General features: G+C 36.9%; 1 protein-coding gene across 1 annotated transcript in view; it reads right to left on the bottom strand.

Annotated features, from left to right (window-relative positions):
- The window catches only part of LOC112396666 (transmembrane protein 117), a 317352-nt gene that overhangs the window by 212056 nt on the left and 85867 nt on the right, over positions 1 to 19429 (bottom strand). Inside the window, exon 2 of the mRNA XM_024740450.1 lies at positions 17943 to 18075. Coding sequence (XP_024596218.1) covers positions 17943 to 18075 — 133 coding nt within the window. The remainder of the gene's footprint in view (positions 1 to 17942; positions 18076 to 19429) is intronic.

Genomic DNA, 19429 nt, shown 5'->3' with positions numbered 1-19429 from the left:
AAACAAAACAAAATGAAAACAGACTCAAACAGTTGGTTGCCAGAGGAGAAGGAGGGGTGGATATAGCTAAAGGGGATTAAGAGGTACAAATCTCTAGTTATAAAATTTTAAAAGTCATGGGGATGCAATATATAGCATAAGGAATATGATCAATAATATTGTAATAACTTTGTATGGGGACAGATGGTTACTAGACTTATCATGGTGATCATTTCATACTGTACACAAATGTCAATAAAGTGCATTTCGGCCTAAAAACAAAACAAAACAAAAATTAAAAATCTACTGCCTTCATAAAACCCATAATTTGATTGGAAATATGTACAGGTAAAAAGGCAATTAAAACACAGTGTGGGAAATGTTATGATGTGGATGGTGCATAAAATTATGGGAATATAAAGAAGGAACATTTTACCTGACTTTTAAGTGTGAGGAAGATTTCTCAGAGGAAGTGATGTCTAAGCAGAGATCTGAATAGAGTTAGCCAGAGGTGAGAAAGAGAATGTTCTATTCATAGAACTAAAAGTTCCCTTTGGATGGAGCTTAGTCTTTGGGCAAAAGTAACAAAACAGCAAAATAATGAGGTAAGCTGGGGCCATATTATTTTGAGCCTTTAAGCCATGGAAGAACTTGGACTTTATTATGAAAACAATGAAAATAGACTGAAGAGTTGTAAGCAGGGATATCCATGTTTTAGAGGAATCACCATAGTGTGGAGAATGAAAGGGAAGGGGCAGCTGTTGCAGAAATCCAAGGAAGAAACAATAGGGGAGTAGCGGTAAGTACAGACCTAAGTAGTCGGATTTGAGAGATATTTAACAGGTAGAATCAAAGACCCTTTGTGATTTATCACATGTAGGAGATAAGCAAAGACAAGAAAGAATGAGCAGTACTTAAGTGTCTGGCCTTAGAAACTAGTTAGATAATAGTGCCATTCACTGTATGGAACAGAGGAGGACATAGAAACCAAGAATATAGAGCATTTCAAGAAGTCAGGAATGATCATAAGTGCCAAGTGTGAGAAGGAGAGGTCTAGTAAAATAAAGACTGAGAAGAATACATTAGATGGTTTTACAAGTAGTCGGTAAGTGACCATGTGGAGTTTGGATACCCCAGAACAATGGCAAGATTTACAGCAAAGAGCAAGACTATGAGACAGGTGCTAAAGCCTTTTAGTGGGTGAGAGAATAATCAGCAAGTTGCCAGATGACAGGATGGAAGAATGTAATGCCAGAAGCCTCCAAGGGTTTTTATATGAGAGTAGGGTATAAATTGATTTTTGAAGGGATGATAATAAATCTGCAGCACACTAACAGACATCTATCACAAAGAGTATATTGCTCCTATCTTTTATTAAAACTATTACAGAGAATCTTCTGCTTCATTCGCGAAGTAAAAGGATATTCCCATGGCTCTGTTGTGCTTTCTTTGATAAGGGATGCTATGACATTACTCGCTGAAGGTGTTTTATCATATCTTTTTATATTTCTGCTTGTAATATCATTCTTACTTCCTGAAGTGAAACTCAAACTCATTTCCTGCTAAAAGGATATACATATAAATCAGTGTGTCACACAAAGCTCACGAGGAAGTGTTAAGTGATTTTAGTAAGAATTATTTGCTCTTGTGCAGGCTGCAGTAAAAAAGCTGCCAAGTCTGGAAATAGTTTTAAATACAGGTACTTTCTCAGGCCTAACTGAAAGAGCATTGCACAATTATTCCTAAATTAAAGTGGTATATGGCACCTGTAATCTGATGACTCAAAGAGTTTGCGCTGCTCTAAAGAGAGAAATAGAAAAGTCCTGCAGAGTTTTAGCTACCCCTATAGTCAGAATAGGACGAGAAGTCACCTGGATTTAACCTTCCTTCAGCAGGTTTTCAAGCTGAATATATACCTTTTTTGTAACAATACTAAAAAAGAAAAAAAAAGTAGGTTTTAGACAACAAATCATGGAATTATATAACTAGAAAAAATGTAAGATGTTACCTGCCAACTACTTTTTCCTTGCTCACAAGTAGAACTTTATATATCTAAAAGAAACCATCCATCTGCAGAAAAAATTTGACAACCGCCTTTGCTGTGACGCTTGATATTGTTGAAAAAGCCCAATATGTAAGATGCTCTCCTGGGAAACTAATGAGTTCCACTTGGGTGCCATAGCTACAATTAGGTTAGTCCTTAAGACTGAAAATAAAGACCATATTGACACACTTGAAAAGAACCACCTCACTAAAATTCACTAATGTTCTAGTTGCTGTAAGGAAATTGCTAGAAATGTCATTGAGGATGCCATTCTCTATATTTTTAGAGGGTCTTCTCTATGAAAACTCATTGGAAAATTTTCTCTACCGTTTCCATAAGAAAGATCAATAGTGCTTCCCCTAAGTATCCACCGTATGATGCAATATATGGTCTCTGTGCCTGATATTATCTGTTGATTATTTGCTAATATTCTATGGGACTGCTCTAAAGTCTCTCCACCATCAACATGAAAGAAGACAGCCAGAAAAACAGAGCTGAAAATAAAAATTAGTGCAGAGAGTGGAGGAAAACATAGGAAAAACTCCCATCCAGCATACACAGGGATTTTGTGGCCATTCTGGATGTGTGCGTATCTAAATATGTATATATTGCTCTTCTTTCTGAACATTTTCATCACATAGAACTCACTATTTTAAGCACAGTGTATCTGCTACTGGAAAACAAATTATCCCAAACTGAAGTAATTTAAAATAGCAAACAATTATTATCTCATAGTTTCTGTGGATCAGGAATATGAACACAGTTTAACTGGGTCCTCTGGTTGCTGGCCTCTTACAGGCTATAATCACCGTGTACGCTGAGGCTATAGTCTTCTCCAGGCTTGATTTGGGGAGGATCTGGTTGCAAGTTCACTTGGCTTGCTATTGGCTATTGGCAGGCCTCAGGTCCTTGCTGGCTGTTGTTGGCAGACAGTTCTTTGCCAAGTGGGCCTCTCCATAAGACAACTCCCAGTGGGGCAGTGTGTTCCCCAGAGTAAGGGTGGTGGGGGTCGGATAAGGGAATGGGAGGGAAGGGAAGGGAACAGAAGGGAAAGCAAGACAGCAGTCTAATCTTGGAATTAACATCCCATCACTTTTACCATATTCAATTCATTAGAAGTGAGTCACTACGTTCAACCTACACTCAAGGGGAGGGGAGCACAAGGGCTTGAACACCAGGAGTGGGGAATCATTGGGACCATCTCAGACACTGCCCACAGTTACAGTCATTTTCTCACACTACAGGGACTCTTCTTCACTCTTATTGGGATCTAAGATGAGAAAATGGTGCTTCATTGCTTTGCCCTAAGCAAAAGGGAACTGATTTTAATTTTCCTAAACTATAGCCATGGGTGCAGAAATCAGCCCTTAACCTTGGCCATTCTTTGGTCAATCACTAAGGCCCTTTCTGAGACTTCACTATGAATATGGATCCCTATCACTTCGTTTTTTGCCTAATAACTCATTCTTCCTACAGTTTAACCTGATACAGGTTATTTCTGGAAAAGGTCCAAGAGATCTTTAATCTTAAAATAAGCTCAAATAGCCCAAAATTATGAACAACCCACATAGCCATCAACAAGCAAATGGATAAACAAATTGTGGTATACTCATACAAAGAAATACTACTCAGAAATTCAAAGGAAAGATCCGTCAGTGCATGCAACAACATGGATGAATCTCAATCTTACTGAGTGAAAGAACCCTGACCCAAAAAAAGCACATATTGTATAATTCAATTTATAAAAATCTAGTAAAAGAAAGCTAAACTATAATGATAGAAAGACGAGTGGTGCCTGGGGATGAAGGTCAGGGTAGGGAAAGGCAGGAGGGTGGTATCAAATTGAAGGCTTTAAGTATATGCAATTTATTGTATGTAATTTTTATACCTCAAGCTATTCTAGAAAATACTGCAAAAGATAAAACAATGAAAAGTGGGCACCAATCCAAAACAATAAAACACAATGTAGCTAAAAAGAAGAATCTCATGGTCCTTATTAGAATAGAACTTGACTGCAAATTAGTTACAACTGTCCAGGAACTCAAATATTCAGTGTGCATCAAAGCCAAGACTTTCTTCTAGAATATCCCCGAATGATCTTCTTTCCCTCCTGATCTCTCTGTTATCACCTACTGATTTTAGGTAGGGTAACCACACATTTCAATTAGCCTTGAACATGACAGTTTATGCCTTTTCTCTCATGTTACTATTAATAGCCCTCCCCTTCATTTCCAATAGTGTCCTGGTTTGGATAATAAATTATAAAATCATCCTATTTTTAGGTAATACTGTGTGGGGTTTTTTTTCTTATTTCTATTCTGTTTTTTATAGGGATTTGTTTAGGGAGCTATAGAGAGTAGAATGGAGGGAATACCCCTTTTCCTCTTCTTTTTCTAGTGAGAAAGGTTCAGAGAAGGAAAAATAGAATTGAAAGAGTGAGGTTCTCATTGTCCCATTGTGGACCCTTCCTAGCCTCTTGGTTCTCCAAGCAGTGGTGCACATATGACATACATTTAATAAAAGTGGAAAAGGATCAGACCATTGGGCAGATTTTGAAAAGATGTATTTAGCAAGGAAAAATAAAACCTACAGAAACATTAAAAGCAAAGTAAACTAAATTCACAGAAATATATGGGCAAGCCTGTTTTGACTGCCTCTTGATCCTTCTGGGCAAATGAGAACTTCCTTGGTAACTGTAAAAGCAGGCAGAGCTATCCACACAGCATAGGGCTCCACTCCAAGCCAATTTACACAGATCACCATTTCTCAGTGCCATTTCTGGGCTATGATGGAAAATATAATGTAGCTATTCAGCCATGCGATTTACTATCTACCCTGGTTTCAACCAAAATCAGGGAAGAAACATTGCTATGTGCAGTGCTATGCCCAGAAGCTTTCAAGCTCAGCCTTAATTTAATTCTTTTATTTTTCTTTTTTAATTTAAATTCTTCCCTTCTCGTGACCTCATCCTTTGCCTTTAGCAAACTCCTCCCTTTCCCAGAAGTAGGAGTTGAATTGAACACATATTCTTCTACCTCCAGTTATTACTTCACTCATACTATAACATTACTTGCTTGGGAAGGGGGCCCTGTTGCCAGGGAAACCAGAAGGACTGCGTAAGTTCAGCCTCAGTTGGCTCCTTTATTCTAATTGATCAAATTCTGTGTTCTTGACTCATCTCATTTTTGTAGTCATAATAAGGTAAGATACTTCATAATTCCTCTGACTTATTATACATTTTATCCATATCTTCCTAAGATCTCACTGACCTGTGTCTTTTCTCCCGAATTCACTACATTAACTCATTTATTTCTATTAACCAGGGATGCTATTGAAAGTGTTTAGAACAGACTTGGCATGAGAAGTACCTATCAGAATGGATGCATTCACTAAATCAGAATGTATACTAGCTATAGATAAGAACCAAACCTAGGGCATACTAATCACCAATCTAACTAACTTTGATATCTTTCCTTCCTGCTATCAAACAGATTTCTCCTCTATCAGTCATGGCACACTTAACATCCTGATCGGCCATCTAATATTATCACCATATACAATTGAATAAGTATTAGATTTTGATGAAAAATTCATCTTTGCCTTTTATGTCAAATCACAGGATGATGATTTAAAAAAAAATAGGTTTATATATCTATTTCCTTCATAGGAAGAAACACACTGTGTGTTAGAAGGTAGAGAAGGCTATTAAAGGTAATGTACATAGGAAGGAGAAGTACAATATATTTGTTACTGAGAAGTAGAAGTAGAGACAGACACTAACCTCTCCTGATTGATATATCTTAGTTTTAAGATCTTTTCATTGGAGCCTCCTATTTAGTGTCTTAATTCAGAGAGACCTACTTCTGTGGCTCTCAACATGAAGTCTATAAACTTCCTCATATTGTACACAAAAATTGGGAGGCTGGGGAAGAGGGTACACAGTGATCATTAGACACTCCAAAACTCTTGATGTTATCGCTACTTTGCTGCTGATTCTTTTTTTTTTTAACTGTTGTTGACTCTTAAGTAATCTATACATTTAGTCTATAACCATGACAGATAATCTCTTGTTGCCAACCTTGACTTGGATCTCCTACTCCTACATTCTTACCTTATCTTTGAAATCCATCATCACTCATTGTCTGGCTATGATTAAATGTGTCCGTAACCTGCTTCCTGAACCAGCTCTGGATACTTCTTTGATCTCAGGGAGATGAGTCTCTAAACTATAACTGGTGATCGGTACCCAAAGGAAGTACTCAAAAAGTGTATTTTTTAATCAATGAGGCCAAGCTCAGAGAAATTAACAGTGTCAATAGCCTGACTTTGTCTGAGACCCTGTTCCTAAGAAACATGAGGAGAAATGGCTATTGTGAATTTTATTTTATTTTATTTACTTAGTTTTCGGCCGTGCCATGCGTCATGCGGGATCTTATTTCCCTGACTAAGGATTGAACCCATGCCCCCTGCAATGAAAGCATGGAGTCTTAACCACTGGACTTTCAGAAGTCCCTCTACTGTGAATTTTAATTAAGAACTGTCCCATAGACTGAGGGTCTAAGTAATTGCTTCCAGGTAAATTCCCTGGAAGCAATTCACCAAATGGGTGCACAAATCTAGCTTCTTCACTAGTCTAGGTCAATTTTCATAAACTTACCCTAAACTGACTCCACTGTAGATGGTGTAGTGAAATGATGATTAACACCATCTTCTCCAGACACTTAAATTGTTTAAGAAGCTGACTTAGCTTTCTCCTTTTTCTGAACCCTATGTATGTGTTAATTTGACATAATCCCAACATAAATATCACATCTGTTACTCGTTTAACACCTACAAAATCTTACTTATTTCTCAGTTTTATGAATATCCACATATTCAATTACGATAAATACATACATACTGCTGTAATTTCTTCTCCCTGGGTAGTTACTCATAACTTTATCATCAGTGAATTATTTTGGGTGCTTAGCTTTAAGTTTACACATCAAACTCTCTAATAAAAGTAAATGACTTAATTAATAAATAGATTTGATTACCTAATAATTCACATTATATTATAATAATTAACATAATTAACATTTTATACATATATGTGTATAATAGTATACTGAATAATATATACTATTATATATAATGTATATTTTATATCAAAAAACAGAATACATATAGTATATGGACAGTCTTGAAGCAAACAAATCCATTAATTTTTTTGCTAAAAGAATATAATCATTTTATATGTGATATATATTTTTTCCTGTTAACTGCACATGATGTTGAATACTTTACACTTTTCAACATACCCGAGAAGAATCCTCCTAATCTTTTAAAATACGTATTTTAAGGAGAGAGAATTAAAATATGTAGGCTATAAAATATAAGTCAAAATCTAATACCCCTTTACTTTCTTCAAATTTTTTTATATTATTGATCTTTTATTATAAAGGACGTAATATAGTTTTTTTTAATTAGGTAAGAATATTCATTTAATGTTGCTTTAATCGGGATCTGTCTTTGGGCATCCCATTTCTAAGGAATTTCAACATTGCAATTATTATTATGCTCTTCTGGGTCTTTTGACAGTAACTTAATCCAGTGTATTATGCACATTTGCTTCTCTAGAAAAGAAAAACGTAGAGTGTCAGGGTATCCTCATGATAGCCTAAAGGAAACTGAAATAGAGAGAAGTTAACCTGTTCCAATGTGATTCTCCCCTTGAGAAGAGCTCAGGCAGGCTTGCTCTTCTCCGCTATGAAAAGGTCATTATCCTCTTGCTCTGGTGCAAAAGAGGTTGTAGACATTCTGAACCAAGCTGCCAGAGCAGTGTATATAATTATTCTGCCATTGACATTACTAGAACAAGGAACTTTTTGAATGATGAAATATTTTATCAGTAGAACTCTGTTTACTGCTTTTCATCTATCCCTCAAGAATAACTACGGGGTTAATAGATTACAAATGGGATAACTTGTCACAGAAATGTCACTTCTAAGCGAGTGCTGAGTCATCTCGTATTAATTTATTTAACTATACAACTTTTGGTAAACCTTGAACCTTGGGTTATCATATACATCAGTTTTTCATGTCTGGAAAGTATTTATTTCCTGCATGTTTACCACTGAGGAAAAGGAATTGAGAAGGAACCTAAAGATGTTTATTATTATATAGTCTCTAGATAATGGATACACACACAACACACATGCACACACAGAGAGACCACTATGTCATTAATTTACATGATGTCAGCCATAATTCCACCAAATGTTCCCTCTCCTTTCTAAAAGGTCAAAATTGGCAAATAATCATTTAGTAACTTAATATGTGTTTGATTTGCTTTTCTGAATCCTAATGAAATATTTGTTTTCTGTATTTACTTTTCACTGATGAAAAACAAAAGAAAGAATATGTGCTTATGTGCACTCATAAAGATGTGTTCCAATAGCATTTGAGCCAGGTGCTATGTATTCCATGTACTAATTTCACTCCTAAATCAAGTAAATTTAAGATTATGTATGATGTTTTATGGCATAGGAAATTAATACTTATTGAAGACCTACTGGTGCCAGGCATTGATTTGGGCATTTTTTATAAAATTGATAGTAATTAGTATAATTGATTATAATGTAATAAGATCATTGCCATAAATTATGTCATTTCATTACATTAACCAAAGTACTTGTTACTATAACAACTGATATTTAATGAGAGCTAAAGATTTGAGAAGCTAAAATGTTCTCTTATTATAACAGCAACTAGCATTTATCAGGAGCTCATGGCATGGCAGGAACCACATCAACTGCTTTGCATACGTTGTTATCTGTGATTGTCACAACGACACGAAGGTAGGTACCAATATCCCCATCGTATGCTGGAGGAACTCAGGCTCAGGAAGTAGTTTCCCAGACACAGATACAGGGTGTCAGGACAAAAGTCCATGCTGTTTCTACTACACCACATTGCCTTCCATACCAAGCAAAACTAAAGGCAACCAAGATTTTTAGCAATCTTTAATTTAGTTTGTTTCTCCACTTTAGAAGCACGCATTTCCCCCAGATTAATAATAATAATGATGATGCTGATAACACTGATACTAATAAGAACCCTATCACAACAACAAGTTTCTAAAAAAAAAAAAAAAAGGAAACTGTTTAACTTTTCTGAGTTATTTTTGCCAGTAAGTAGCTAAGATGGGGCTCCAACCCAGGTATCTCATTCCTGGATCAGAATTCTTCCCCAGTAACAAGCTGATAAACTATTTAATAAGAGAGTTGAAATAAGCAACTATGAACAATGATCACAGAATACCTCCTAAGTGTGTCAAATCAATGTCGATTCTGGACAGATGATAATGTACGCCATAGAGTAATAAGGATGCAACATTGGTTGTGTTTTTCATTAATGTTTTAAAATTTCATCAATGCAGACAACACTAACAGTAAACCTGTGACAATTTGGGCACACTGCGCTATTTTACCCTTGTACTATCAAAGCCAAGTAACGTGCAACCAATAGTATTAAAAGCAGCCACCGGAGCCCTGGTGCTATACTGCCTTTGGCTAAATAAGTTTGTCTGTCTGTCTCTCTCCCCGCCTCCTTTTCTCCCTTCCTTTCTTTCTCACCAGCCTCCCTCCTTCCCTCCCTCTCCCCAATACCCCACTGGGTCAGCCATCTTGACCAGACTCAGCCATTCATTTCCAGCTTTTCTTCTCATGAGCCCATTCTGGGCAACCAGCTCTGCCCCTTCCTCCCAGCCTTAGTAATTAATTGTGCTATTATTGTGAATTAAATGTACAAGCAAGTCAATGTTTAGCCTAATTAAGAGTGAAGCCAACAAATTATTTAAAGCACCACTCTAGCAAAATTTGCATTCAGCCTTGTATTAGCAGCCAATCAAGCTTTTCAGCCATTGACTCAAGTACTTTCAGGCTTCACTAACACTTACAGCTAGGCTTTCTCCCCACCCCAGCTTCTGAACCCTGCCCTAGGCCTCCATCCTTTACCCATCCCTAAATTCGGTGTTTTATTACATACCACTGAAAGTAACAACCGATCTCTTTTTTCATTTACTACAATTTAAATGGATACATTTGTACTTCGGTTATTTTGTCAGTTTAGGTCATACAAAAACTGTATAGTTTAACATTATTAAAGACAATTTAAATTTTTTCTTGTCATTTCCCAAAATAAATTTAGTATCTTTCAAAACAAATTCACAAACATTCCTTCCTTAGAATGAAGCTACCAGTATAAACAGTGGTAGCAGGTCAACCAGCTTTGTACTGAAGAGCAAAAGCAAATGAAAATCACAGTTCTTAACAATAAAAACATGTACCAGGGCTCCTATTTCTAGACCAGTGGTGACTAGAAAGAGGAAAAGTTTGATTAAGGAATCTGAAAGCATTAGTGGAGGTTTTAAAATTAGTGAATTTAGTAAAGAAAAAAGTACTGCCTGGAGTAAATTTCACCTGATTTTTTTCCATTAAAGGATAATTCAGCTTTGGGCAGAATAACCTGCTGAAACATACATCCCTGACAAGAGAAACTGAAGCTATAAATCAGAGTCTCTTCTGATACAATGTATGGACACACTGTTGGACCAGAGTATGGTCATTCTTTAAAAAAAAAAACAAAAAACGAGGATAAGAGAGTGACAGGTTAAGGCCTAGGTCAGCTGTACACATGGACTTTACAAAGCATTATTAGATCTTGAACAATTCCATGCAACCTATAGACAAGTAGTCTAGGCCAGTCTCTCACTTGTTTTTCTTATTTTTCCTTGCCTGCTTTTGCTGCCGCCTCTATACTTAAAAGCCATGCATTTTAGATGTTAAGAGAGTGTCCATTTCAAATACTCCCTCCTGTCTCCTCTCCTCAACCGAGCACCCTTATCACATCCCACCCACTGTGCTCACGGGCGCTCATTCAGTGAGTGCTCCGTACAAAAGTTCTTACTAAAACTTATCAGAAAGAAAACAGAAGAGACAATTTACTCCATTTTCATTACACTCATCACCTAATTCTTACCTCCATTTTTTTCAGGTCCTGAATATGAATACTAATATTTATTTTTGAAATTGCCTGAATCACTTTGTCTTAATTTCTCAAATTCTGTACCTGCAATACTTAACACATATTGATATATTAATTAATATTTGTAAAACTCCTCTGGAAAAGGCTTTGTGTTTGGAAAAAATAAAACTTTTCTTTGTGATTGACACTAGAAAACATCAGCTTCTTCATATCCTACTCTAAAGAGTATGCACTCTTTGGACACTTATTCTAGTTCATAGAGGAATTTTTATCAGTGAGTCGTGTCTAATTTCCTCAGTGAGAAACACGATATTTATCCTTGTAACACTGGAATAAGTCTATAAACATATAGATGTATACGTGTGCATACAGATGTTTATATGCGCTATTATTTAAACCTGTTTTAGAACATAGAAGGGGGCCAAGCACATCACGAAAGAGGTGCTTATTAGACAGCTCACTATGTGGATTTCTTAAAAATTGCCATTAAACACTAAGAGAGCAAATATTTCAACACCAAGTTTCAGAAATTCAGGAGGAAGAGTCTTCTTTTCAAAGGAGAGAAAACCTGCCGGTGATAACATTGAAACAGTGATGAAAACATGCCCTTTGCTGCCATCAAGTGGCTGCTTTCAGAATCTTTTAATAAGCCTCAACCACGGTGCAAATGCTTTTCTTTCCCACCGTTTCATTTCTCACACATTACACACATGTTATCCTTTGGGGGACTGGTATATTTGAAAAGACCAGGCAAGCGTTTCCTAAATTAGGGCGTAATACTATGGATGCTAAAATGTTCCATGACTAAGAAGTTCTTCAGAAAGACAACATCAAAAGGGGTTTGAAGTGTCCAAACACTGAAAACCCTTCCCAGCCCTATGTGCCTCACACAGTTTCTGTCAGTAAAGTCCTCAATCTGGACTTGGGAGCAAAGCTCTCCATTTCTATCCATAAAGAACTTCTAATAGATTGGCTATAAGGCACCTAGTGAACACAGAGGAAATTTTTTGAACTGGAGAGAGATTCATTTAGAATCAATTTTAATCAAGTCCTGTAACTGCAGGGGAAAATGGTTTCGTGTTTCTTTCCTATTTATGTCTCTCTGCCTTGAAGCTTCAGTCCTGTATGTAAACAAGGCACCGTATTGTTGAACCGTGATTACTACATAACCCTAATTTTAACTTGGTTGCTTGCTTTGCCCCCTTTTCTTTGAGTATCTTCGTTTTTCTCTCCCAAGAGACAGTTAATTAAATACACAGCTGAATGAAAGGAGAAAGGACAATTGCTATTTTTAAAATATGCAAAATGCCACAGCAGCAGCCCCTTCATATTCTGAGAAGTCAACAGCATTCATCTTAGAGTATTGGTCCTTTTGATTGGAACATGCATTAATATGATTTTGGTCATGAAAGGAAAAGCCCCAGATAAATCAAAGTGGACAAAAGTTGGAGGGAACTAAATTGCTCTGTATAAGGAAACAGAGAAATTCTGAAAGTTATTTGAGGGTGGGGAGGTACTCCAGAGAGAAGTAGAAACTTGAAACTGGGAGAAGAGAACAGCCAAGGAGACTTGGGCAGGGGGTGGAGCGTTCTAAAGTCCAAAGGAAAATGTACATGAAAACCATAAAAACCACACCTGTGGCTATGAGTTCTTGGAAGATTTTTGTGTTCTACCCAAAGCCCAATCTAAGTCAGACAAGCTTCTTGATGTTCCCTGTGCTAGTGATGTTTTCCATTCCATCCTTTCTCAGTAGCAGTTTGCAGGACCATCTAATGTGGAGGCTTCTGTTTCAATTTCTCACTTATACAAGCCCAGATCCTTGTTTCTGATGCAAATGTGAAAGTTAAAACTCAAGTTCCTGAGTCACTGCCTGAGTGTCACTTCACAGGCTCACTGCCTTGGTGTTCATATCCTTCTTCATTTTTGGCCTCAGGGTTTTTCCTTATCTTTGGGTAAGCTCAGCTATGCATTTATAAAAAGTCTATCAGGGTTTGGGGAAAACTGGACAGCTACAAGCAAAAAAATCAAACTGGACTACTTTCTCACACCACATAGAAAACTAAACTCAAAATGGATTAAAGACTTAAGTGTAAGACCTGAGACCATAAAACTCCCAGGAGAAAACATAGGCAGTATGCTCTTTTCCATAAGTCTTAGCAATATTTTTTCGGATCTGTCTCCGCAGGCAAGGGAAACGAAAGTGAAAATAAACAAATGGGACTAAATCAAACTAAAAAGCTTTTGCACAGCGAAGGAAACTATCAACAAAATGAAAAGGCCATCTACTAAATAGGAGATATTTGCAAACAATATATTGGATAAGGGGTCAATATTCAAAATATACAAAGAACTCATACAGCTTATCATCAAAAGAACAACCAGATTTAAAAGAGGGCAGAGGACCTGAATACACATTTCTCCAGACATACAGATGACTAACAGGCACATGAAAAGATGCTCAACATCACTAATCATCAGGGAAATGCAAATCAAAATCACAATTAGATGTCACCTCACATCTGTCAGAATGGCTGTCATCAAAAAGAACACAAATAACAAACATTGGTGAGGATGTGGAGAAAAGGGAACCCTCCTGCACTGTTGCTGGGAATGTAAATTGGTGCCACTATAGAAAACAGTATGGAGGCTCCTCAAGAAAAGAAAAATAGGGGCTTCCCTGGTGGCGCAGTGGTTGAGAGTCCGCCTGCCAATGCAGGGGACACGGGTTCGTGCCCCGGTCCGGGAAGATCCCACATGCCACGGAGAGGCTGGGCCCGTGAGCCATGGCCGCTGAGCCTGCGCGTCCGGAGCCTGTGCTCCGCAACGGGAGAGGTCACAACGGTGAGAGGTCTGCGTACCGCAGAAAAAAAAAAAAAAATAGAAAAATAGAACTACTATATGATCTAGCAATTTTACTTCTGGGTATTTACCCCCCCCAAAATAAAAACACTAATCTGAAAAGATATATGCATCCCTATGTTCACTGCAGCATTATTTACAATAGCTAATATATGGAAATAACCTAAGTGTCCATCCATATACGCACGGAGAAAGAAGATGTGGTATTACATATAAAATTAGTCATTAAAAAAAAGAAATGAAACGTTGCTATTGCAACAACATGGATGGATCTAGAGGGTATTACACGAAGTGAAATAAGTCAGACAGAGAAAGACAAACACAATATGATCTCACTTTTATGTGCAATCTAAAAAACAAAACAAAGACACAAACAAAACAAAATGAAAAGAGTTATAGATACAGAGAACAAACAGGTTGTTGCCAGAGGGAAGGGAAGTGATGGGGGCAAAATAGGTGAAGGAGATTAAGAGGTATAAACTTCCAGTTATAAAATAAATAAGCCACAGGTATGTAATATTAAGCATAAGGAATATGGTCAATAATATTGTAATAACTTTGTATGGGGACAGATGGTTACTAAACTTATCATAGTGATCATTTCATAATGTGTGCAAATGTCAAATCCCTATACAGTACACTGAAACAGACATAATATTGTCAATCAACTATATTTCAATCAATGTTAATCGGATCTAAAAAATAAAAATAAGCAAATAATATTAAATGAAGAGGGAAAAGAAGTCTAAGTCTGCATTGTATTTTTCAGCATTCCTGAAGGTTTTGTAGGAGGAGAGGCTTCAGGTTAGCTAGTCTGCCACCTTGTAAAAAGGAAGTTGTTCATAAAATCTCTAGATGTAAAAGTCTGCCCAGGATGAGAGCTTTCTCTGCAGCAGAACCCTCACCTACGACCTCACACATTTATGGAAGATGAATTGAGTTCATCTTGGTGACTTAAAGAATAAAGCAGCACTTTGGTGGCAGGAGGTGTGGAGGGAGAATCAAAGGTGAGAGGAGACTTTCCCCTGAGTGTAGGAAATAGGGATTGTCTTGGTCCCTTCAGCACATCTCTAACTCCCCTCTTTCCCTCTCCACCTCACTGCCTCTCAGCCTGGCTTCCCACAGATCGCTGAAGCCATGAGTGAGTGTACACTTCAGGGCACTCACTGTAATGAGAGCTCCAGGAGCACGCAACTTGACTCTTATCAAGCGAGCTCTGGCTAAAACTATCAGTTCTGATCAGGTAAACCTAGGGACTTTGTTCTCCGTAACAAGGGATCAAGGGACTCTGGTTGAGACTAAATTTACAAACAATTCTAAAATTGGGGGGGAAAAGGGAGGGAAAAAAAGCAAATTATTCTAGGGAAACTTCATTTTTTCCTTTCTTAAATCCTAAATCCACTCTCTGTAGGCCTCACAGATTCTGTTTTGGAAAGGAGTTCTAAAATACATAAACGCAAGTCTAGCCATCATAGAAAATCCTTGAAATCCTTTTCAGAATGGTTCTAGACCAATATTCCTAGAAAGATCCACAGACCAGCACAGGTTGAAATCCCCAATGCAAATCAGATTCAGTGTAAAGAAGCCAGAATTCCTCTCTACCACCAGCAATCCTCTGATATAAAACCAGCCTGTTGTCCTTTCTGTACCCTTCTGGCTCCATCATTCCCTGCCCTAAACAGGATAGGGCAATGCCTCAGGTAACATGGTGCTTCCACCCCAAAGGCACAGTGGTAGCCACCTGCTCTAAGAACTGATTTTCCTCCAGGTTTGCATTTCTACATTAAAGCGCTCACTAGTTCAAATGGCATGTGTTGTAACTGTTGATAATACATCTTTTATAAATGGAGATTTAACTTTTAAATGTGTAGAAATAAACCATTTTCCCCTTGCTTTGGATTTTTCTTCAAAAAGTAGCACCATTAAAGATGTCCTCTCAAGCAAAGATCCTTTTCAACAAAGATGAGGCATATTGGTGAAGAGTTCGAGTTACATAAGACTATGGAATTTATGTAGTCTGAGAATAAAAGACAATCACCTTCAATTTTACTTAAGACAGATACACATAAATTCTAGACTAACTCTTCTCTTATTTCCTGCACATATCTCCTACTTCTTTCAATTTTCAAATTCAGCTTGAATGATAAAAATACAAAGAAAGGCTAATAGGCATATGGTGATTGAGCAACAGGATCAACCATCCATCAAATGTGTGCTAGCTTAAGAGCAGGCTGCATTACTAGAATTCACTACTTAATAGCTCAACCCCTTCTCTATTACTGCTTAAAATAGAGATTTAATTATAATGTAACTTTGGGCAAGTGACAAAACCTCTCTGGTTCTCAGTTTCTTGATCTGTAAAATGGAGATAATAAAAATACCTATTGCAGAGGGTCATTGTGAGGTTTGAAACAATTTGTGTCTCTTACTGAGTGGTCAATAACTGTTAGCTCTCACTAAGGTTAGCGTTGTTATTAGCTGTTGATTGTTTTACAATGTGCCATGGAATATCTATTATTGCATTTAATTTATTATTTTTAATTCTGCTTCTTTCAGAATTAAAGAAGTAAGAGTAAGAGTAAAGAGTAAGCACTTCTGGTTAGCACAGACCTCATTAGCTCCATATTAAAAAAAAAGTAGAATTAGATGAAAAGTCAACTTCAGAGCAAAGGATATATTTTATGTACATATACTATTTAACATTTTATTTCCAGCAACAGCTTAAAAAGAGTAAGTTTTACATGGATCACTTCCTCTTCTGGTCCCAGGGCTGAGAATGCACAGTTCCTCTCAGAGAGACTTTTGATTGTGTTAGATAAATCCAGGAACACACCATTACCTGGTTCCATTATACAGGCACTGTTCTAAGGCTGAGGCTTATTCTGACTAGCCATGGGTTAGAATCTGTAACTCCACCATTTAAAAATAGACCCAGTAGGAATGGCATCATTTGAAGCCCAAGAAATAATTACAGACAAAGCATTTTAATAACTTCCTAAAGCCTGAATATTTGATCTGCAATCACATTCTTGAATTTACCACTTGTTAGTATGGACTAAAGTATAAACCTTGTGAAGTACCTGCTTTTCTTTTACTATTCATCTCTTTAATGGTGGGAAGAAAACAATAAAATTTTAATTGAGTTATCCCTCTCAGCACTGAACAGTGGTGGACAAAATCTATACATAACATCAAAATAATTGCACCGTGGAACTGGCCAGCAGTCTTGCCTGGCCTACATTTAGAAGAAAAGGATACGAGCTAGCTTTCCAATCTATTGGAGAGGATAGATCAAAACCTTCTAGAGGAACTACTTCAGTGTACAACAAGTATCTAAAGTGGTTTCTTATTGTCACTAATCTAATTCTTAAAGCTGTAAGTTAAGGTATTCTCCTTACATTCTGCCCTTAAAACTTGTAAAGAGCAAACCAAGAACTGGAGAAAGTTAAAAAAAAAATCTACAATCTACTTGTTAGCACACCTTCATGCCATGGTGATTTGATTAGTGATTTGATAAGTATAGATTACAACCTTGGACTTAATACAGGGTGGCCCACTTTTAAAAAGGCCCATTTATAACAAAGCTCTCTCTGTTGGAACTGCCAAGAGAGTTTAAAAAAAAAAATGCCACCAGTATCAAACACTTTTATTTAGCCACGCATTGTAGAGCAATGTAATTGCAAACCTGGAGAGCTACATCTTAGGACAGTTCTACTGATTGTGTGATTATAAACGAGTCAAGAAGATTTCCTGATTCTCATACTCTCTGTCACTATAATGAAATTACTACCTGCTCTCAGACTACTCCACAGAGAAGACCTAAAGAATAAGGAACATTATATAAGTATTGCAAAGTGCGATAAGCTTCTTGGATAAAAGACTCTAAATGTCTCAAGAAAAATGCACAGATTATCCCTATTAGGGTAGAATATTTGTAACGAAGATTTAGGTTACTACAAACTAAAAAATTATTGAATTCTTACAAGTTTCAAATATAACACTCACCACAGTAGAAAGGGGAAAGACAACCTACCCCATGTTCCCATCCATTAGAAGAATCGTGTTGTATATGTGGGAAAATATGAAGAGAAAGAGAATTGTGCTGAAGAACATTGTCATCCACGATCCATGATCCTCTCGAAACATTTTTAACCGAAGCAACTGACCTGCAATATAAATATTATTGGAAATCAGTGTACACCGTAACTCAAAATCCATACAGCTTTGCTTTATTTTAGTGAATCTCTATTATCTCACAAATACTCTGAAGCCTTTGCCCTAGCACTTGTCTTACAGGTGAAACCACTATCTAATGTCCTTTTTGCTCTTTTGTACGTAAATGGTGAAGTCCAAGACAACCCCCATATCATCATCCTAGAGCAAACAATACTAGTATGAGAATCTGGTATACAGACATCATTCACTAGGCTGTGATGAAAACAAATTAATTAGGACACTATTACCTGCTACTTTTTATTTCACAAATATGTTTTTGGTTCATTTACTGAAACTACTTAAGTAAGGCAAATGGTAACGATGTTGCATAAATTCCATATAATTCCCTCTTGCTTCCATAGACCCATTCCCAATACTGGCCAGATGATAAAACCAAGTCATACTTCACTTATAAGAAGATCCAGTTGTTAAAGGTACATGCAAACATGAACAGTAAAAATAAAGTCTCTGTCATAAGAGACAGAAGGCTTAGCCTTACTCTTAGCTAAAATATCCATAACCACATACAGGCTGGTGCCCAAGTCTGTGGGGTGTGTGGGGCCTGGTGGCGTGTGCATGTGTTATGGTGTTGGTACGGCTCCTAGCAAAACATAATACCTAAAATTCCATTTATAAAGACAATGGCTAAAATTGGAAAGGATGGTCAATTAATCTATGACAAAGGAGGTAAGAATATACAATGGAGAAAAGACAGTCTCTTCAATAAGTGGTGCTTGGGAAAACTGGACAGCTACATGTAAAAGAATGAAACTAGAACAGTCTCTAACACCATATATAAAAATAAACTCAAAATGGATTAAAGTTCAAAATGTAGGACTGGAAACCCTAAAACTCATAGAGGAAAACACAGGCAGAACACTCTTTGACATAAAATTGTAGCAATATTGTTTTGGATCTGTCTCCTAAAGCAAAGGAAATAAAAGTAAAAATAAACAAATGGGACCTAATTAAGCTTAAAAGCTTTTCCACAGCAAAGGCAACCATCAACAAAACGAAAAGACAACCTACCGGATGGGAGAAAATATTTGCAAATGATATGACGGACAATGAGTTAACACCCAAAATATATAAACAGCTCATACAACTCAACATCAAAAAAACACAAACAACCTGATTAAAAAGTGGGAGGAAGGCCTGAATAAACATTTTTCCAAAGAGGACATGCAGATGGCCAACAGGAACATGAAAAGATGCTCAACATCACTAATCATCAGGGAAATGCAAATCAAAACCACAATGAGATATCATCTCACATCTGTCACAATGGCTATCATCAAAAAGAAC

Source organism: Neophocaena asiaeorientalis, unplaced genomic scaffold (assembly GCF_003031525.2).
Source record: "Neophocaena asiaeorientalis asiaeorientalis breed wild unplaced genomic scaffold, Neophocaena_asiaeorientalis_V1.1 scaffold340, whole genome shotgun sequence".
Classification (NCBI taxonomy): Eukaryota; Metazoa; Chordata; class Mammalia; order Artiodactyla; family Phocoenidae; genus Neophocaena; species Neophocaena asiaeorientalis.
Note: the sequence above shows the minus strand (reverse complement) of the source record. Positions and strands in the feature narration are given on the sequence as shown.